The sequence below is a fragment of the Carassius gibelio genome, chromosome A24 (genome assembly GCF_023724105.1).
Source record: "Carassius gibelio isolate Cgi1373 ecotype wild population from Czech Republic chromosome A24, carGib1.2-hapl.c, whole genome shotgun sequence".
Taxonomy (NCBI): Eukaryota; Metazoa; Chordata; class Actinopteri; order Cypriniformes; family Cyprinidae; genus Carassius; species Carassius gibelio.
Genome location: NC_068394.1, coordinates 8,696,688 through 8,720,024, shown reverse-complemented (window position 1 = coordinate 8,720,024; position 23,337 = coordinate 8,696,688). Strand labels below are relative to the sequence as shown.

At 35.4% G+C, this 23,337-nt stretch overlaps 1 protein-coding gene across 3 annotated transcripts in view; it reads right to left on the bottom strand.

The window, feature by feature from the left end:
- LOC127946211 (catenin delta-2) overlaps positions 1-23,337 on the bottom strand; it is a 280,344-nt gene that overhangs the window by 82,420 nt on the left and 174,587 nt on the right. For all 3 annotated transcript variants that reach the window (XM_052542619.1, XM_052542620.1, XM_052542621.1), the window contains one exon: positions 13,147-13,387. In XM_052542619.1, coding sequence (XP_052398579.1) covers positions 13,147-13,387 — 241 coding nt within the window. The remainder of the gene's footprint in view (positions 1-13,146; positions 13,388-23,337) is intronic.

Sequence of the window (23,337 nt, the reverse complement as noted above, 5' to 3'; positions counted from 1 at the left end):
TCGAACAAAACCGCAAAGCACAGATCCTGTGAAATATCACAAATTTTAAATAACTGTTTTGTATTTTAACATCTATTAAAATGTAATTTATTCCAATGAAAGCAAAACTGAATTTTGAGCAGCTAAAGTATTGCTCCAGTTTTCAAAATCACATGATCATTCAGAAACCATTATCTCAATAAATATTTCCTATAAGTATCAAACTTTAAGCTCATTACTTCTTAAATCAGTTTTACTGTAGTTTAACTACTTTAAATTATTTGTAGCTTGATAAGTATCATTTGCATACTCGGGTTGTGCCATAATTTGATACTTCCCTCAATATAGTTTAATGCACTGGGCAATGTTGATGCAAGCCATGTGAAAAGGCCTTACATATTTGCAATTTCCAGTCACTGCAAGATGCTTTGATGCCACGTTGTACCTGACAGCTACAAATGATATCTTAATGACTCTTCAAATGTTCTTCATTTCACAAGCTGCACCTTCACATTAACACCTGAATCTCTACTGTCTAAAGCAGGTCATAAAATTAGCATATTATATGCATAGCAGTAGGCACATAAGTTAATGACTTCAAGTGCCTGTGTGTGTAAATGTGTCAGTGTTCTGTTATTATTCAAGTACTGTTTACACAGAGACAGATGCATTCCCCTCTTGTTGCCCTGTGCTTTGGGATTTGCTCAATCACAGCGGTGTCTCTGATGAGACGAGCTGCCGGAGGACCATATGGACAGCGGTCAGTACCACACTGTCTGTCTCCCATCTCAAATCTCCTGGATGCAGACAGCGTCCTGACCTGACAGATTCCATACTGACAAACAGAGACCTCAGATACACCTGTGATGCTCAAACGCTGATTGAGAACAGAACAAGCCAACAAACATCAAAAGGGAACAAGATGACTCCAAAAAAGAAACCTCACACAGGTACTTAGCAGCCAAACAGCACCAAAAATATGATCAAAGCCAATTAATTAATAACATGCCGCAAGACGCAGGCAGTCCTGCAGAAACAGGATTGTTCAAATGTAGTTATAGGGGGATTAGACTGCGCGAGCACAGTCCCGGGGAGAAGCTACTGCATTCCCTTCCCTTAAGCTAGCTAAAGGTTATATTTGATATGCATGCATACATTTGCAAATCTTCTTCGTTGCTGTGTGATGGATTTTAAAGGGTATGCAATTTACCAAAGAGCAATAACCAGGTGGCTATATTGTGTTTGTGTTAATGGCGTCACAATTTTACAATGTAATCAGGTGTGTGTATGTTTATGATTAAGGTTTTGAAGGGGCGTGCATGGCAACATGTGATATGCACCACAGCCTGTTTCCTGTGTTCTCCTTGTTCACCTTTAATTTGGTGCAACAGAAAAAAAAAGTTTCTGAAAAGTAGTTTACACTTACCAAGGCTGCATTTATTTGATCAAAAACAGTAAAAACTATTTAAAAATAATTTTCTATGTCTATACATTTAAAGATTTAAAGTCATTATTACCGTACAATCCATTTGTTTTCAAATCCACAGGATGTGAATATTACACCACTGATTTCTGTCAAAAAAATAATGTGTAAAACAAACAAAAGTATTTATGAGGATAAGAGGTCCAGAGGGAAAACCCACACTACCGGATGTTTTGACTACATAATTGCTTTCTGAGAAGAAGAAAGTGGAGACCTGAGCGGCTTCAACATGCTGTCTGTCAGAAATAGCAACATAACATAATACATAATGCTTGTGAGTATAACTTTGTTCTTTATTCAACTGAAACTGAATCAGAATGATCAGGGAACTAACTGAAGTATTTCACACTCTATGCTGGAAAGAATTTAATTAAAGCATCTAATTAAAAAACTTTGCCGGGTTATTAAACATCGTTCAGCATGTTGTTTCCTGATGGGAACAGCAAGTTGTCTATATATTTTGACTGACATTGTTTTTAAAGCATGAACTACGAATTCTGATTCTGACATCTGATTTGAATATTTGTAATAATTTTCTATTCCTGACTTTTTCATAATTTTGGTAAAAGAGGAACTGTAGTGAGAAGATGATGGTATTTTTGGGTGACTATTCCTTTAACACACACAGACACACACACACACACACACACACACACACACACACAAAGCCAAATGATTAAAAGAATAATAAAATAAAATCTCTGAAAATAACTCATGATATTATGTAATTTTCAAGTAAATTTCTCTTGATCTATAAATGTATAAATATTTTGCACTGCAAAACAAGCCAAAAGTACTATGAAAAGGTTTGCTTGACATTTTTTGGAGTAATTTGCTGACTAAAAGTCAGGGCTATTTCTGCTCTTGAGTTCGGAGTGCTTTTGCCCTCATAATGCCGTTACTGAAGTGATGAGCGTGAATTAAAGGTTGTCGGGTAGATAGTATTTGAGTGTAATACCCTGAAGTGGAGTTGGGACAGTCTTCTGGCTTGATTCACATGCTAAGTCAATAACCCGCAGGGATAAATGCATTATGGATTAGCTTCGGTTATGTAGCACACAGCTTGCTGAAGTCACATCATATTAGCATTCATGTGTGTGTGTATTTGTGTTGGTGTGTGCAAGAAAACAGCGAGAATATGTCACACAGCATGCACAACTTGATTGTCACTGCAGAATTCTTCATCCCGCAGAGACTTTTGCCCACGTCCGACAGAAGCAGCTCCGCTAGCCTTCCTAGCAGTGCCGAGTATTACGCTGATGTAAATGTCCTTGTCTGACTTCCAGAAGGCTTATTCAAACGACTGACCCTTTTGGCGTTAACGACAGGATTGTAGTTCTGCGGGTGAAGTAATGAGAACCGCAGGACTTTAGCAACGTGGGTTTAAGTGTTAGACGCTGCGCTGTTGACTCAACTGCCACGTGGCACTCCAAAACCACAACGATTCAATTCAAGTTTATTTGTACAGCACTTTTCACAATACAAAACAACAAGGGTAGTGATGAGGGAATGGATGCAATATGAGCAGAACAAATCAAGAGAGAGGTGACTCGAGTATGTCTGTGTACGTGCACGGCAACGTTGCGGCAAACATTTGCTTTTCATTTCGAGGCAGGTCAAAGATTTGATGAAGAAGACCTTTGAAAACATTAGCAGCTCCTGGAAAAAGACTGCAGAGCCTCAATCCAGAGATGAGCTACAGGCTTCAGCAAATAGCCCCACCTGAGTTTACAAATGGATCCTCACGTTTCCCCCCTGAAGAGTCTGGTTTTATGCCTCATCCTTTGGGAGAGATGATGGCCAATTTCAGAAAGCTGTCTAAGATAAATAAAGGCAAAGAAAATAAGGTTTGCCCTCTTTTGTGGCAAAGAAAACGTTTTTATTCTCGCGTTTACTGTATGTTCGTTGAGACAGCTGATTGCAAGCCATTTATTTGCTGCTCTGATTGCACTCACTATACATGATTACAATACACATCATTGTATATTCTTGTTCTTTCTTGGCATTGGAAAATAAAAGAAAACAATGAAGAAAGGCTTTGACTTTAGTGGCATTAGCCAGTTTACTGACACAATAACTAGTCTAGGTTTTAAAGCACGCATTAAACGATCTAGGTGAATTACTAGATTGCAGACATGATGTCACATAAAACAGTTGTGACAATTGCACTTACAATTTAGAAAGTAAGACCATTTTAAAATTGAGAAAAATGAATTTGCCAGTAGTGGTTACACTATATACACGGCTTGAGGTCATCCATGTTCATACTAACAGACATATATAAAACGAATTGGTTAAGAGCACTTAATGTCATCCAGTAATCGCTGTATAGGTTGTTAGGACTTGAGTAGTATTAGTTAATTGAATCACAACAGAGCCAAACAAGCATAACATTATTTGTGTACAATTATAGGTTTATAAACAAATGTATTGAAGAGAGAGAGAGAGAGAGAGAGAGAGAGTGAGAGAAGACAGACTGAATGATTTCTGAAACTGTAGATGAAAGAATCAAACCCCATCTTTCAAACAGATTAATCGCATTAGATGGTGGTAAACACCACCATGTGTTTGCCGTCCTTTTTACTAAGCTCCTCGCAATCAGGACTAATCAACTCCCGCAATTTTCAGGCTCAAGACGCAATCAGCGTTTCTATATTTGCTGGTTGCGGCTTGTTTGTGCAACTAGAAATATGCTGAATAGACTACACTGAACAAATGAAAACAAACAAAATAATATACAGAACTAAAACAATTTTTTTCTGAAGCTGCAAATTAAACAAGTATTACTGGAGTATATTTTACAAGAAAATTATTTTTTTCTTTAGACTTCAAAATGTCACTGTTAATTCAGTGTTATTTGCCATATATTTGTAATTATTTGTGAAATTTAATAGCAATTTCTAAATGAAAATTGCTTCCACAAAAAAAAAAAAAAAAAAAAAAAAAAAATCCCACCACCTGAATAAATAATATGTTTTACATACTCTGTAATATTACTGGGTGTTTAAATGTAAAAAAAAAAAAAATTATTTAAACAAAAAATTATGAAGGACCTTAAAATTAGTTGTGACCCTTTACCGAAAGCCCCGCCTTAAAACCATCAACTGTTGTCATGGACATTTCGTCCGACAGGCTTTTGATCTTTTCTAATGTAAATGGCAATAAAATAAGTGCAATTTTATGAAAATTACCCCAAAACACTTGTAATATTGATGCACGTTTGACTGATTTGCAGACTACGCAGTTTAAATCACATTATTGCATAATTTATATATAATTTATTAAATAAATAAATACATATTTTTAAAAAATGCTTGCCAATCTCACGATTTCATTGTGACAATTTCATCACTATGTGATGTTCTGAGTTTAATTTAAGTGTCAATTCAAATTCACTCTTTCACTATTCCCTATGTAATGTATGTCAGTGCACTATATAGGGAACAGGGAGCAATTTCACAGCGATTCTGAAGGGAATTTAACACAACAGCAAAATGAAATTTTGAATGCTTGATTTGGTTTGAGACACTGTCAGGACAACGTCACCTTTTTGATCTTACCAACCAAACACAAGAATGATCCAAAAGCCCTAGACACGGCACCTCAGAGAACGTAATATTAAACATTAAAGATTTGATAGCATTTTTGCATTTATCCAACCAGACACTGATGGAATGTCAATGTAATTATCTTTAAGTATCTGACACAACCAGCGCTGTGCACTAACCTTGAGTACCACATAGCTTGTTACATTCATCGATTCACTCACTCACTGTCTGTCTGTTCCAGGAATCCATGCAAACTTCACTTTACTTCACTGAATACAGAGCACTCAAGTAGCACTCATAAACACTATACCATACTCAATGCTCAACCACACAAGCTTCAAAGTGTGGATCTCAATCAAAATTACAGTGTCCCCAGAACACTTTTTATGTTGATACTCCACCTAAAAATGAACATTTCCCAGGAAGCTTTTACAAAGCACTGTATTCACCTAAAAAAGAAAACCTTCAAATTGCAAGTTTTTGAAAATAATAGCATTATCGATGTGTAAATAACTTGAATTTGTGAAAATGCCTATATCATGCACATGCTTGTAGTGTTTCTTTACATAGTTACATCGCCATCTACTGGTCTGGCATGCAAAATACAGTGCTTTTAGTTGTTTTCGGGGATCCGTGGGAATGGAAATTGTTATGACAACTTTGCATCTGTATGCAAAACCTTTTTTTATTTTGTTCAAAGGAAAAATGTTCAAGTGTGTAAACTTAAAAATGTAAACGTACACTTAGATTCTCTTGAAGATTTTCAGAAAAATAATTCCATCTTTTTGAGTCCATATAATGCAAGTGCATAGCATCCCAAAGACTTTAAACAAAACAAAACAAACCAAACACAATGGTAAGTCATACGACTTGTTGATGAATCAATTTCTTCTGAAGCTAAATGAAATGAGTGTATAAGAAAAATATAATATTTGAAAGTGTTTAAACTATAAAATTATGCTAACTATATCTGGACATTCTTTAGCTGCTGGATCACCTCCAAGCTTGTGTTAACTTAAAAGGTAAAAATGAAATAAATTTTAATCACGTATGACTTTCTTTGCTCTGTGTAACACAAAAGAAAATGTTTGGTGACCACTGACTTAATTGAGAAACGAAAAACAAAAACAAAAAAAAAAAAACAGAAAAAGACCCCACTCAGATTCACTTTTCATGTTCTACAGAAAAAATGACAAATGATGAAATAATTTTCATTTTAGGGTGAACTATCATTTTAAGATAGAAGAATGGACAAAAAAAATGCTGCTTGGATTGATAACTTGCTAAAACAAATGAAATTACATTTTGAAGTGTGGCTCATTTTGAAATTATTTTGAAATACCTTTTAAGGCCCGTTCACACCAAGCACGATAACTATAAAGATAACGATAAAGATATAGTTCTAAAAATCGTTCTCAATATCAAAGAATAGCAGAGTCCACACTACAACTACAACGATAAAGGCATAGAGAAACGGTATCATTGGAATCATTTTCAGAACGATTTTTTTCTAGCTGAGGAACGATATGAACATTGACATCCAATCAGAATCCATCCTGCTGTAACGAGCTCGAGGAATTAAAGCGGCAGACGCACGTGCGCTCAGAATAAACAGACTATATCGTTCGCTGGTGTGGACGCTAATATTGTTATCTTTATAGTTATCTTTACAGTTATCTTTATAGTTATCGTTCTTGGTGTGAACGGGGCTTTAGTGTGTGGCTTAAGTGTTCGGATACCTTTCAGGATCACTAAATGGTTAAGACCACCCAGCTTATCGGCTGCGTCCAGCATCTATTACACCGATGATTGGGTCTGTTTTATTTACAAATCCCAGATGACTCTACACCCCTTAAAACAATCATAATCACTTTTAATAATGAGAAAGGAGAAAGTAAAACAGAACATGCATTCACAATAACATCAGCTCAAACCAGCTAATGGAACATTTGACAGATACCGTAATTACAATAAACACCAGGTGCAGATGGGATGAAAAAAAAAAAAAAAAAGCCGTCTCCCCATATATGACAACATTTGACAACACTGAAAAACTCTTTGCTACCCATACTACAAAAATAAATAAATAAAAACCCAAACAGCAATGAATGCACCAACAAAAGCTGCTGCTTGCATGGTTATTGCGAACAAACCCCAAGGTCTTCAATTTTCATTATAAAGCACTTGAGTCACACTGGAGTGATGCATGCATAATGTTCCTAACTGTACGTTAACACAGGATAAACCCACCTTTACACTGTGTCAATGTCAATTGCATTCCTGCATTGCAAATAACCACATGCTGTAGTAAAAGCATCATTTATAACAATACAGTGCATCACATGTGCTGTTCTGTTTCGCTATCAACATCTTCATACCAGAGGTTTCTCAAGAGACTGATCTGAACATAGATGTGAGAGCAATGACGCACTCAGGGTCACAGACGCAGCTGTCTATAAGTCTTCGTGAAGGAAAACACTGAATGGGTATTTATCAAGTCAAGTCAAGGTTAGGTTAATGATAGCATGGCTGGGGTAGAGGCCATGAGTCTCCAGCATTTTATTCTATATTGGAGGCACTTATAAACCTGAGCCATGTGTTTCCGATGCATAACAACCACCTTTTTCTATCTCTGTTCTAAAAGTAAGGGAACTCAAAGTTGTGCTCATACTCAAACCAAATGTGAAAGTGATTTTTTTTTAATCAACATCACATTAAAAGAAGACAAATCCAAATAATTAGCTCCAAACAAATCCAGAGCAGGACCGTCAAGCATTTCAGAAGAACACGCAGTAGTGGAGCTACTGAATGAATGATTGTTTTTGAATGGAGTGGTTGAATGAATGATTCAATGACTGGTTGCTTATGAATGAATGAATGAATCATTTTGGAACAAATCTTTTGTTCCTGAAATCAGGGTTTTAAAACTAATCAGGTTCATGCATGATTTGACTATTAACTATTATAAGAGCTCTTCAATGAATCAGTGTTTTTTAATGATTCGGTTGAGTGAATGACCCACTAATAAAGACACTCGCTTTATTATATTATATTATAAAAAATCCCAACCACTAATGCACAGACTAAGTTCATATAAAGCACATCCAGATAACAACAGTCAGTAACTGTTAGTATTTCGTAACAATCAAATCTGTCAAAGAATTCTTTTGGCTTAAGCTGGTCTTCCAGCCTAGTCATTGCTGATATTGCAGGCTGATTTTTAGTGGATTCTGATCTTTTCTTTTGCTGATCAGGCTGGTCTTAGCTGATCAACCAGTTATGTCCAGCCAGCCAGGAATCTGAAACTGGCGCCACTTTTATGTCTCTCATATTGACTTGTTCTTTCTTCGTTTCATAGGAATGCTACAGATGCCATCTGCGTCTCAGTTTTTGACCACAGTAAATGATGACTTCATGCTTAATATTATTGCAGTATATTATCATAATATAGTCGCAGTGGTCATTTTGTTGTAATGCTGGTGTTTTGTAGATTATAAATTGAGTATTTAGTATTTATTGAGTATCTTATAGGATCGCCTTCCTCACGTCTGAGTGTCACAAATTGCTTTCTGTAAATCACAGTGTGCATTTGTATATGCCAATGCAGAAGCATGTTTTTGTCCTTGAGTGGGCAAGGACTGCACTCGAGTGCACCTCTACATTAAAACAAAGCCGATCTCCTTGGTGCCCTGGTAATAATAACTGTGTCGAAAAAGAGGTTTGCACCTTAGCTTTGATCAACAGAAGGGGAAAGGGGAAGGGCAGACCCCTTTATTTTCCGAAGGGAATTCCTTATTCTCTCCAGCGCTATACGCTGACAAATCAATAACCCCCATTCAATCACACTCATTTATCTTCATCCCTCAGTTTCCTTTCTTCTTCCATGTTCACTCACACTGCAGATGGCTCATAACTCTGTTTATCGCACCACATCAGCAACTGTAATACGATAACGTCTTGCAAAGATTTTTTCGCAAAGCCTTGTGCCAAGCATCACGGCCCCGATGTGCTGTGTTTGACGGTTTACTGAGTGATCGAATCATATTTTTAGATGCACGATGAACGTTAATAACTTGCTAATGCGCTATTTGTTTTTAATCTCATTGTGTCATTGACAGATTTCACATACATGGATCACAACTCCCAAACACCTGTCTAAGATATGTTTTGAGGCAACTGGTTGTGGTAGTTATGGATGACTTTTTGGTAACAACTGGACACTTTGTACTGTTACACATCGCTGTCAGTATTGCACTTTGTTGCTTATGGTTCAGGTTGTACCATGTGCAGCGTTCAGGTGGAAAGGTCAAAGACTGTCTTTTTGTGATTTTTAATAGTTTAGCATTTCACCCAGGGACATACTTTGCCCTTACAAATTTATACAAAACCCACTTTTTAGCAGTGCTTCACACTTGCCGTGGGCTGAGGATGTCTAAACTTATTATGAGCTGCAGCACTTGTAGCAGTGTGTGGTTAGCATACCTGTCCTCCCTCATCCCTTCATCTCTAGGGAGGAAACACCAGAACAGAGCAGAAATAGCCTTCATTAGAGTCACAACCCACTTACAGCTTATTATCACCCAGGAAAATATACACAAAATGCTATTAAATAAGCCGTTTTCTCCAGAGAGCAAGCTAAAATTTTGTCACATAAAAGAACAAGTGCCATTTAGTGTTTAAGTCATTGGCTATTTGGCTATTTTTATACTTAAAAAAGTATGTTCTATATAGTATGAAATTTAGATGTACTACATCAGCCATGCTAATATTGTCATTGTGACCTACAGTGACAGCTGTATCGATTGACTGCTCTCTCGTAGCCTCATGGGATACTGTTTTTTGAATAAATTCAGACATATTACTCTTTTGGCAAACATCTTCTTTGCATACTATATAGTCACCTGCAGCAATATTGTACAGTCTTCTATTTTCAAATAATTTTGAATGCATTTTTTATCTTGGCTCTCTTTATATATATATATTTCTATTTTTTATTCCCTATGTAGAATAAATTAAAGTGAAAAATTCTTTGGGAAAAGTGGGTGGTCCCAGTTGCGTTCCATTCAGACTCAATGACTCCAGGCACAGCCTTGCCTTTACATGAATCACACTCAGACTAAAGAGCACACACACTCATTCTGCTCCAAGTGCTGATGCTATTCAAACAAATACACTCCCTCCAATCTATAAAAGTGCACAATAAAGATCAAAGAGAATCTGTATCAGATATCTATATGAGGAGACATTCCATGTTCATCAGCATATACCGTAAAGTTGTCTGTTTGGCTTTTAATGTTGATTTTGGGATTGAACAGAACATGCTATGCCTAAACGTTCTCTTGATATTCTAGACTGAATTGCTGTAAATAAACTAAACAAAAGTTTAGGAAGTAAGATGCTAAATAATACCTATATTACTTATAAAATCTATACTGACTCCTTAAATGGCTTTAGTGTCCTTTTTGTTATAGCCACATAATTTTTAGTTGCTTGACTTCAGCTGCTTTACATTATGAGCAGCTTGTACCATTTGATAGTAACATCTCCCACACTAATAGTATGTAGTCTTGAGCTCTGCAGAGACTAACACTAAACAGCACCACTGCAGTAGCCTGTATAAGCCCAAGCATGAGCGCATGAGAGCCAGTGCATGTCACCACAACTCACAATTATTATTTGCTGGCTAGTTTTCCAGGAGCGCTGTAACACTGAGCAGATGAGGAGCTGCTTTCTAGAATGGCAACATGTGATCAACGATGTCTAATCGTTGAAAAATGGAAATTATAATTTTTTTTATACTTTCACACGTATCAACAATTCCTTTAAAAATAAATAGTGTTATAATTGACTGCCACTGAAAGAAAGCGTGAATTCAAACAAAGGACAATTAGAAAAATGCTGATGGATGAAAATAAACGCTTTTATTGACTTAATTAATACTATCACACATATCAATGACTCCTTTAAAAATAAATCATGTGTTATAATTAAGCGGTACTGAGAGAAAGTGTGAAAACAAAGGAAAACCTGACAAATATTGATAAACATTACAGAAATATTGGTAGTTATAGTATAGTAGTATAGTTGCTTATTAGCATGTATACTACTAGCGCATTGGCTGTTTATCAATACCTATAAAGCACATATTAATGTCTTATTCTGCATGACTGTATTCTACATCCCTTAACCCTGCCGCAAAACTAAACTTAACAACTACCTTTCTAACTATTAATAAGCAGCAAATTAGGAGTTTACTGAGGCAAAAGATGTAGTTAATTGTTAGATAATAGGAAGAATTTGTCCCCAAATAAAGTGTGACCAAAATATTAAAATGATGGCTTATGTGTATCTGGTGTGTTTTTACAAAAAGTTGTGAAGAATAAGTATTATTTATAGTGTTTTATATGTCAGTCTAATACCCCCAGCCACCAGTAGCCAATTCTAAAGTAATGGTGTTTGCTAAGCCAAGTGTCACAGTTATTATGTTTTCATACTTACGGTTAGGTTAGCGACTCTCGTATCTCATTCCTCAATTTGTACACTGGACATGAATTATATGTAAAATCGTATGGTTTGCCACAAAGAGATGTTCTATTATTAATGCCCTTGTAAACACCATAGCAATTGTATAGCAATACAATGATATCACAAAGAGTACCTTAGTAACCACGCAGAACACCTTAGCAACTGATTAGTAACTAATAATTCTAAAAACCTTAGCAACCACCAAGCATTGCCTAACAACCATAAATAACACATTAGCAATGCAGAATCTATCAAATAATACATCCAACAGAACAGAGCCACAGAAGCAGCAAAATATGCTAAAAAATCTTATCTTTTTTTTATGTGAAGTAAGTATTTAGACTTTCTAAATATTGTATAAAAAAGTATCTTATGCTCACCAGAGATGCATTTATTTGATTAAAAACACAATAAAATATTGTCAGTTATTGCAATTTAAAATTCCAGTTTTCTATGTTAATATTTAATTTTCAAGAAATATTTCTTCTTATTATTAATGTTGAAAATAATTCTAATATGCTTAATGTTTTTGTTGAAACAATCACCCCCCCCCCCTATTCTTTGATGAATAGAAAGTTCAAAGGACAGTATTTATTTGAAAGAAATCTTAAAAGAAAAAAATAAATTGACTATGTTCCCTTTCATGTTTTCTATGATCATGCTTGTCTGTGTAGCAGAAGTTTTGAGGAAATATATCTATAATCAGCATGGGGCTTTAGAAATATCATCCTCCTGAGAAATGTATCAGTATTTCTGTTGATTTCCGTGCAATAAACCACATACTTCCAAAACAGTCTATTTTAGCCCGATATCTCACTCAATGCAATGCAAATAAATACAAAAAGCAATTTGCCTGTTTCTGCTTAGAAGCCATCTAAGACAGAATCATAATCTAGGGAAACCTGCTAAAATATTTATTTTTAATACCTTATTTTATTCCATTATTGCTACAAAATGACTTCCCTCTCATTTATGTCACGATCAAATGTTTACTGAGGATCCTGAATAGGTTTTTACCCTGATAGACTTTCTAAATGTGTATTATAATGATCTCTGAAGGATCATGTGACACTGAAGACTGCAGTAATTCAGCTTTGCCATCACAAGAATAAATAACATTTTATAATATATTAAAATCATTTCACAATGTTACTGTATTTTTTTCGACCTAACAAATTTACCCTTGGTGAACATACTGTAACAGACTTCTTTTAAAAAACTTTAAAAACTTACCAAACTTAAACTTTTGAACAGCACGTAGACTAAAATTAAAATAAAACCTAAAGCAAAAGAAGAAAAAAAATAGAAATAGAAATATAGAAATGAAGAACCTAAATTAAAATAAAAACAACAACATCAAAACAAAAAAGAGACACCAAAACATTAAACTAAAACTTGAATAAAAATAGATAAATAAATACATTTCACCTTAATACAAATGCAAAGACTCAAATATTTTGCACAAAGTGACACCCACAATCCCTTAAAAAAAACCTTTCAGCAGTTGCTCTTCCAGCTCAGATTTGTTCGATGTATATACATTTGTCATTTACATTTGCCAGGCATATTTACTGTGACTATGAAAGGGGTCCAATGGGCATGCAGGCTCACCTGGGATCCTTCTGAATGCTGTCAATGGAGGGCGAGCGGGCCAGGTTGCCCTCGGGTGGCAGGGCAGGGCCAGACTTGCTGTAGGGAGACTCCACTGATGAGCAGTACGGCAAGGTGCGGTAAGTATCCGTGTAATTGGCACCCTGACCGGACGAGTAGCCACCTCTGGGAAATGTCCCTGTGGCATTCTGACTTCCTGTTCGCTGCAAGGGTACGGAGTCAACACCAGGGGAGGACGGGGCTATGGCAGGAGAGTAGGGACAAAACAAGAAGTTCAGGACCTGCTCACAGAACTGGTTCACTAGGTCTAGGTACAGGAACAATGAGAGGACAGTGAGAAGACAAGCAGACAAGACATGATACAATGACAGAATGACAAAGAGGGAGCAGAAAGGAGAGGAAGAAACGACAGCAGTGAGAACGACAGCAATAAAAAGCTCTTAACAGGTACATAATAGAGACAAAGTGAGTGTTAATAGTCAAAACCTTTCTAATCGCATTTATAGACACATTCAAAATAAAAAATGGAAACAGAAATCCATGTGGCAGACTAAAAAAGTAGCAAAAAAAAATAAATAAAAAAAAATAAATAAACTGCTGTTTTGTTTTTTTAAATAATTATATATATATATATATATATATAAACATTAAAAAAACATTTATAATGTGATAAAAGTTTGTGTTTTAAATAAATGCTGTTCGTTTGAAATTTCTATTAATCAAAAATATTAAGGAGCATAAACATTTTTATTCTACAAATATTTCACAGTATACTGTTTTAAATGTTTTTAATTAAAACTATATATAAAATAAATTGATAAAAAAAGCAATATTTGGTGAGCATAGAAGACTTCTTTAGAGAAGAAAAAAAAAATATATAAACCTCACTATATGACAAGCTGACTGGATGATTAGCTAACTAGCAGTCCATTGTGTCCAATAAACTGTATGATTAGTTTGTAAAGTGCTCTAAAATGGTCCAAAATTTTTAATTAAATAATTCATCTTGATGTCTGATGACTCACCGATTGATCAAGCTTATGTAAGCGACCGTTTCAAAAAATTGTGTGAAAAGGGAAAATTAATGTCTATAGCAAGACAGGGTGGCATCAGATGAAGATGACATCACTGGTCAAATGATTTCCTCATTATCTTTATACAGGTGCGGCTATATCTGATAACTCTAATGGCAGATCAGTTTAACTGCACATTTGTTTGGTTTTTAACATATTGAGGTTACAAAGTGTATCCATTTCGCTCAATATGAGGGTAATGTGGCAGCCACTGTCTGCTAGACAGTCACAGTGGAGTGTCTCGTAAATCTGCAGCGCAAGAGGATCAATGGCAGGGTTCAGAGACTTTACCACAACACTGCAAGTGAAGCCGTAAAACAGGACTATTAGTCACCAAACACAAAGTGTACCCAGGGAATAAAAGGCTCAATGTATCCTCAGAGACCATCCATGACTCTTCAGCTTCCTTTAGAGAAAATGTTGCACTCGCTCAGTGGAGGCTAACGATAATTAGACAGAGTTTGAGATTGATGAAGACCGGTTGCAAAAACAGGAGGGAGAGAGCTAGAAACAGAATGAGGAGGGGAGGGGGTTGCCTGATGGATTGAATTAAGCTTCCTGAGCTGGAATATATAACGAGAAGCTGACGGACAGAGAAGAAGTAAAGTTCAGTGACCAGACAGACGCTATACACATGAATCAAATCAGGTTACAAGTGTTTTTTTCATCTAGACAGTAGCTTAGTTTTGTATAATATTTGCTAATATTTTGACCCCACCATAAAAAGAATAATAGCAATGAAAATAATTAGCAATAATGGCTGTAAATTATTATGTTTAGTCAATCAAAATTGCTAAAATAATAATGATATATCTAAAAAAATAAAATAAGTATATATATATATATATATATATATATATATATATATATATATATATATATATATATATATACACACACACACACACACGCTCACCTAAAGGATTATTAGGAACACCTGTTCAATTTCTCATTAATGCAATTATCTAATCAACCAATCACATGGCAGTTGCTTCAATGCATTTAGGGGTGTGGTCCTGGTCAAGACAATCTCCTGAACTCCAAACTGAATGTCAGAATGGGAAAGAAAGTTGATTTAAGCAATTTTGAGCGTGGCATGGTTGTTGGTGCCAGACGGGCCGGTCTGAGTATTTCACAATCTGCTCAGTTACTGGGATTTTCAAGAACAACCATTTCTAGGGTTTACAAAGAATGGTGTGAAAAGGGAAAAAACACCCAGTATGCGGCAGTCCTGTGGGCGAAAATGCCTTGTTGATGATGATCCCCGACTGATTCAAGCTGATAGAAGAGCAACTGTAACTGTAATGACTGTAATAACCACTCTTTACAACCAAGGTATGCAGCAAAGCATTTGTGAAGCCACAACACACACAACCTTGAGGCGGATGGGCTACAACAGCAGAAGACCCCTCCGGGTACCACTCATCTCCACTACAAATAGGAAAAAGAGGCTACAATTTGCATGAGCTCACCAAAATTGGCCAGTTGAAGACTGGAAAAATGTTGCGTAAGAATTTGGCGTAAACAGAATGAGAACATGGATCCATCATGCCTTGTTACCACTGTGCAGGCTGGTGGTGGTGGTGTAATGGTGTGGGGGATGTTTTCTTGGCACACTTTAGGCACATTAGTGCCAATTGGGAATCGTTTAAATGTCACGGCCTACCTGAGTATTGTTTTTGACCATATTCATCCCTTTATGACCACCATGTACACATCCTCTGATGGGTACTTCCAGCAGGATAATGCACCATGTCACAAAGCTTGAATCATTTCAAATTGGTTTCTTGTACATGATAATGAGTTCACTGTACTAAACTTGCCCCCACAGTCACCAGATCTCAACCCAATAGAGCATCTTTGGGATGTGGTGGAACGGGAGCTTCGTGCCCTGGATGTGCATCCCACAAATCTCCATCAACTGCAAGATGCTATCCTATCAATATGGGCCAACATTTCTAAAGGATGCTTTAAGTACCTTGTTGAATCAATGCCACGTAGAATTAAGGCAGTTCTGAAGGCGAAAGGTATATTTACTGTGACTATGAAAAGGGTCCAATGGGCATGCAGACTCACCTGGGATCCTTCTGAATGCTGTCAATGGAGGGCGAGCGGGCCAGGTTGCCCTCAGGTGGCAGGTCAAACACAGTATTAGTATGGTGTTCCTAATAATACTTTAGGTGAGTATATATATATATATATATATATACACACACACACACACACACACACACACACACACACAGTAGCAGTGTTGTGCCTGAACGCGTTCATTGAACGATAGTTCATGAACTCGTTCATATTTTGGGCAAACGTGAACTGAACGTGCTGTATTATTGCCTGATGAACGTTACTGTCAACTTGTTCATTCTGGTGTCTGTGAACAGCACGCTCTCTCAGGTTAACTTTGTTCAATAGGGTGCCAGATTTCTATAGAGCCTTCCAGGCGAAAACCCGGCCAAAACACACCGTAAACGAGTCTTAATATGTAGCGGAAAAACACCCAATCTGGCAACACCAGCCACCATTTTCGCACCGCCGTCCACCGCATGTGTGACGCGTCATCAAAAAAAAAAAAAGCATCAAGGCGACAGCAGCATGTAGTAAGATTATGACAAGGTCAGTGAGAATGGGAGACAAAGCATTAAAGCAACAATGGGGAAATGCTGTCCCCTCAATGCTAATGTAAACCCTGGTTGGATTAGGATTTAAAATTGGATATGAAGATGATATCTGACGCATAGCTTCATTGTTAAAACTGATAAAATAATGGCTGTGGCAATAATTTCGAAAAATACTAGCTCGCAGCAACATATGGAAAAAAAGAACTATGAACTAGTTCATTCTGTGAACTTAGTGAACTTAGTTCAAAATTGAGTAGTTTGAACTATGAACTGAACTAGTTCATTTTAAAATTTGTGAATTGAACTTTGAACTAGTTCATGTAGAAAGTGAACTTTCCCAACACTGCACAGTAGAAAGAATATCTATATCTATCTATACATATACATATATTAAAAAAAAAACATAATGAGGTGGCCAAGTATCCAAACAAGTTTGGCTTTGGGTTTACTCAAACTCATTACTCGAATGTGAAGATTTCAAATAACTCAAGGTCTCTGGTTTAGCACTGAAGGCCCCTGGGGCTTGATTTACAGCTCCAACTGTGTGCAAACACCTTTAGCAGGTGAAAATCTATCTGTACGTCATTAATTACCTTGCAAAAAGGGCTAATTAAATTTCAGTCTTTAACTAAAAGCAGAGTAACCGGCACTGGCTGTTTTGAATTTCACTCGATCGTGAGAAATCATATAGTAAGGTCATTGATTCAGTTAATGAATGAAAGATGATATATTATCAAACACTGCTGCAATTCTGATGAATTTATGTCTTTTTTGACACACTTTTCCAAACAGTAAATATTCTGCTTATCACTATATGTGTAAGAGCTGCTGCTCCAGGCCTCTGCGAAGACTTTATCATAATGAAGTGTTGCCCCTCTGCTACAGCGCCGAAGCCTCGGGAGAATGACCTTTCAGTGACCTTCAGATTACATTAGCTTATCCTATCAGAACTTGTGTATCTTATGCGACCCCACACATCACTACATGGACAAGGGCTTTCCTTGGCACAGCGTGAGATAAAACACACACATGGACAAGGACGCACACAAACACACAACCTGACACAAGCTGGATAAGATCTTGCATAAAATCTCTACAACCGACCCGACTCGTATATATTATTTGTCATCGGTGGTCGTAAACAATGCGAGAGCAGAAAGTAATAACTGGCAAATATTAGACTGCATATACATTCTTTATAAAAATGATAGATGGAACCATAAACAACAATAAAGCAGGTGTTTATTAACTCACAGTAGGTTTTTCATCTTTTTTCATCTGTGAGGAATGTTAACGGTCAGTGCTAGTATCAACTCAATATATTTCTCTACAACTTTATAATCCACTGCTGGTTAATTCCATCACTGTAGATCCTGTCCTCCATCATTAAAGGTAGGTGAGAATAAAACGGTGCACTGGCTGGTAAATATATCTTTCTAAGGCCACAACGTGCGCTCACTTCTGAGTGATCTTAGTGAAACACTGACAGTTTCTCTTATTCATTTTGTAAAGAGGCTGTTAACGAGGGTAAGTAACCGATAATGTGCTTCAGTGAATCCTGCTATTTCCTGACAACAGTGTTTGACAGTGTAATTCTTTAATTATCTTGCATACTAAGCCTTTTTGCTGTTCTGCTTCCTTTGACACCATATACAGTATTTTCTTAAGCCAGTTTGAAGGACACTTGTGAATAATAGCCAACTTTCTTCTGCTAATCTGCACCTCCTCTCTCTGAACCGGATAAAGCTACATGACAACCAATATCATTTTCTGCTCAAAATCATAATGCCTTATTGAACAAAGGTTTCGTATTATATATATATATATATATATATATATATATATATATATATATATATATATATATATATACAGAAAAGATATGTATAATATTGCAAAAGAATTCTATTGCAAAATGATCATGTGACACTGAAGAAAATTCACCTTTGCATCAAAGAAAAAAATACATTTTAGAATATATTTATTTTATATATTTCTACTTTTACTGTATTTTGGTCAAATTAATGTAGACTTGCTGAACATAGTAGATTTCGGTAGATTATCCTTAACAATAAGATTCCATTAGTTAATGTTAGCAAATGTGTTAACTAACACGAACAAACAATGAACTATACATTTATTAAAGTATTTATTAATCTTTGTTAATGTCAGTTAATAAAAATACAGTCCTTCATTGTTAGTTCACGTTAATTTACAGTGCATCAGCTAATGTTAACAAGCACAACTTTTAATTTTAATAATGCATTCATAAATGTTAAAGTTGACATAACGAAAGTTAATGAATGCTGTACAAGTATCATTCATTCTTAGTTCAAGTTAACTAATGTTAACTGCTTAACCTTATTGTAAAGTGTTCTTTCAAATACGTCAACTGAAAAACGGTAATCTAACCAAAAACAGTAAGAGAACTTTTTTACGATAGTTTATGATGTTGTTTGTCTCTATTTGTATTTAAACATCAAATATTCATGTTTTTTTATCCACACAGAGTCAAAATACACAATCTCAGTTGCCATTTTCACCTTGAATAGAAAGGTTTCTTGCTTCTAATTTACCCTGAGGAACTTTTTACATTTTTTAATAAAGAAAACATGATTATGTACCTCAGTGGATGTATATCAAAAACTGGATACTTGTTTGCATTTTGTGGTTTAACTAGAATGGATAGCGGGCCGCTGCAGCTGTGGAACAGTGATTGATCGAAGTGCGTGTCAGTGTGTATAAGAGAAGATTAAAACTGCTGCTTTCCAACTCTAATAACAGCCACAAACCCTCAGCTTAAACATTAAAAATGACAATTCCAGAGCTAGATCACTCCTCATTATAATGAGTAGTGATCCGGCACTGGAACATGTTATTTTTAACACAGTGAACGGGATGGATATATGACATTCAGAAAATAATGTTCTTTGAAATTATATCTATGAAACTTTTTAATGAGAAACAGCATCTTCAAATGCAATGAATATTGCAAGAAATGCTTAAAAAAGACCATATATTTTAGCTATTGTTTTTGGTGTTGCAATTTAAAGGGGATATATTTAGAGAGGATTTAGAGTATTTTACCCTGCTAACAAGCTACTTTACAGTAAGTATGACCCCAGCTAACAGGGAGCAATTTCAGAAAATTCTGAATCTTGAATTTTAGGGATATTCTCTAGGCTCCATCGCACAGTAAGTCGTTGTCCTGCCTCATATTAGTCATGAATCGACTATATGAAATGGCAGATGATCCACATCTATAAATTCATTTTCTTTTAAAGCAAAGCCACACACACAAAAAGCAGACAAACTAGTCGACTTCACTAAATGAATAGTTGGTTGTCCTTAGCTTCTACATTGAAAACATTCAGCTACAAAATATGAGCCATTTTACACTGCAAAGGTTGCATAGAAACCAAATCTTAAGTGGCATACACTATATACAATGAAAATGTGATTAGGCAGACTATTTAATGTGCTACACAGACAAGAATACGCTCAAAAACAATCATAGAAAACATGCACTGATTGTCATGACAACAGCATTCCTCATACTTTAAAAAGCAGCTACAAATGCCGGTTGTTTCAACAGATATTTTAAACACTTGAAAATAAATATATGAGAATAAAAACTAAAAAGCCACAAGTGAAAGTCCTTGACATTACTACAAATGTGTTTCTAAGTGCATTCTTCCAGCACTGATGCTGAATATGAATTCTTTCAATCTTCTATCTGGCGTCTCATGAATCAGACCAAGCCACACACACACACACACACCCATTCAATCTTTCTAATCTCCTCTTGTGGAAAGGGTTTGAATATTCTATAGGTTTGATAAGGGGCTGTTCTTATAAATTACCTGACCTTTGAGATAGGAATCAGAGCATCTCCTCAATGTTGAGATCAATAGATTCAGTACTCTGTTACAGTGTAATGTGATCATAAACAAACTGTCCTTTCTTCTTCTGCTCGGTTGCCCCTCCCAGGTATTTTTTTTCTCTGTGTGATATTACACCCTGCCAAAGGTCACTCCCACTCAACAGAAACATATTAGAGGAATGATTTGCTGCTCTGCCATTTGCTATGCTGGAAAAAAAAAGTGCAATACAATAAAGGGCTGCCTGCTTTACTGGGGCTCCCTGAATGACTCTGACTCGAATGGATCCATTTGTTTGCTCTGAAGAGAGAGCTTCAAATGCTGACATTGGGAAAATATCACTCTCTCAAAGAAATTCAACCAAGAAAAAAGTGAGCTAGTGTTTATCCTTAAGATATAGTACAGGAGGTTCTCCAATAAAGAAATACATGTTATCTAGATAACATTATCATTATGTGCCTGTTAGTCTGAGTGATTTAGATGCAAATGTGCATCTACTAAGCAGCAGTAGTGCAACCCACCTGAGTGCTTTATTTCTCATTTTATAGAGGATAGTTCTGGTCCTTGATGCTGATTGGTCAATACATTGTTCCAGCTGTGCTGAAATGCATTTATGCAATTTATATTTAAAGTTGTGGCATGTCACATAGAGATAAGGTTACAAAAACTCAACGTGAAAAATATTTTAACCCCACTATATATACAATCTTTGATGCTGGCTTGGACTCACTCATGCAACATCATGTTACTTAGTTACTGCTCTGATGATGCTTTTCGCAGAGGTTGTCTTGTAAAGCTTTGTCTGGATGCTTCAGGTCCATGTTAACATGAATGATTCCCAGTACACATACTGTAGACGACATGTCAACTCAGACTCACATGTGTGTTAAGGCCCTTAACATATGGCACAACAACAGCACAGGTTCCACTAAGGTTGTAAATATCATCTGTGTTACGCCTCACATCCTTGGAGCGAGGCTACGGAACAGATACAAGGTGATGCTTGACGTGAATCAAGACGATGCTTCTGTGTCTCCCCACCAGCACAAGTTATGAGTGCCATCCATCTTTTGCAGAGTGTTTATGTGTCTGCGTGTGTGTGAGTGTGCATGTAATTGCTCATTAGTCATGCTTGAGTGGAGCAGATGCCAGATTCACAGGATGGTATTAAACTGAGCTCACAACCGGTCAAAGCTTTTATTGTTCCACTGATTTACAGACATTACGTTTGCATACAGTATGAGTTTTTGTGATCTCACAGTCTAATAGGTGAAGACTCTGGTTAATTTCCCTCGCTACTGCTAACAGTTTACCCCTTTTACTGCTTAAAGTAACTGAATATATAAAAAATAAACAATAATGTGCATAAAATTAAATACAAAAATAAAATATTTCTAATATAAATGTCTTATTTCTAATATATTTATTCTAATACTTAATTATTGTAATAGTTATAATTTGTTTTGCATTAAATATATATATATATATTGTTCATGTATATATTATATACATACAGTAAACACACACACACACACACACACACACACACTAAAGATACACGAACAATATAATATAAAAAATAATAAAATATTAGGGAGAAAAGGACACAACTTTTAATTAAATAACATTAACAACAAAATGTAAAAATTTAATAATTTAAAAAACATAAAAAAAATTATACTATAAAATGCATTGAACTTTATTTAATTGAATATAAAAATTAAAGAATGTATATGAAGTAAATTCATAAAATCATAAAAAAAAAAATATATTTTTTAAAATTATTTTATGAAATGCAATAAATGCTAAAGATTAAAAAGTGATTGCATAAAATATTAAGGACACAATTTTTTTTTTTTTTTTTTTTACAAATATACAGTCAATATTTTAAATGCAATGTGTAGTATAAATTTATCATATATATTTACAAATTATATTCCATGTTTAATTGTTATTAAATATTGAAAATATATGCTGAATATATTCATATATTTAATATACATATTGCACAAACTATCACTAAAATTACATTTTTGTTGGGCCAGTTTGTTTTTTGCACTCTTAATTTGGGCAAATAATTCAGTACTGTTTTACATAAATTATTAATATTGAAATACCTTCTAGGTATTACTAGTGCATGTAACATTCTAAAAGGGTGTTACTCTCTACATTTCATATTACCATTTTGGAATGTTTGGACATTTTAGGAAAACATTAAATATCAAAATCTACATACTTACAAAATATATTTAAAATAAATATATAAAGAAAATTGTATAGCCTGAATGCACTGTAAGTCGCTTTGGATAAAAGCATCTGCTAAATGCATATATGTAAATGTAAATATAACAAAGAGGAAATTCCCATTTCATTTAGCACCACAGAATAAAGTAGGCCCTATATGTTTACAAATTCAATTTATATGCTGTACAATAAAAACTAATGTGAAGCTCCCTTTTCTTTTGTGCATCTAGTAAGGGAAAAGAACATCTCAGAAGAAAAGTCAAAGTAGACGTATTGTAGGTTCTTCATCTTATATAATAACTGGAACAGGCTGCTATATTCAGGTACAAGTTAAACTGAGCCTCTCAATGGGGAATTTACTGCTGATCT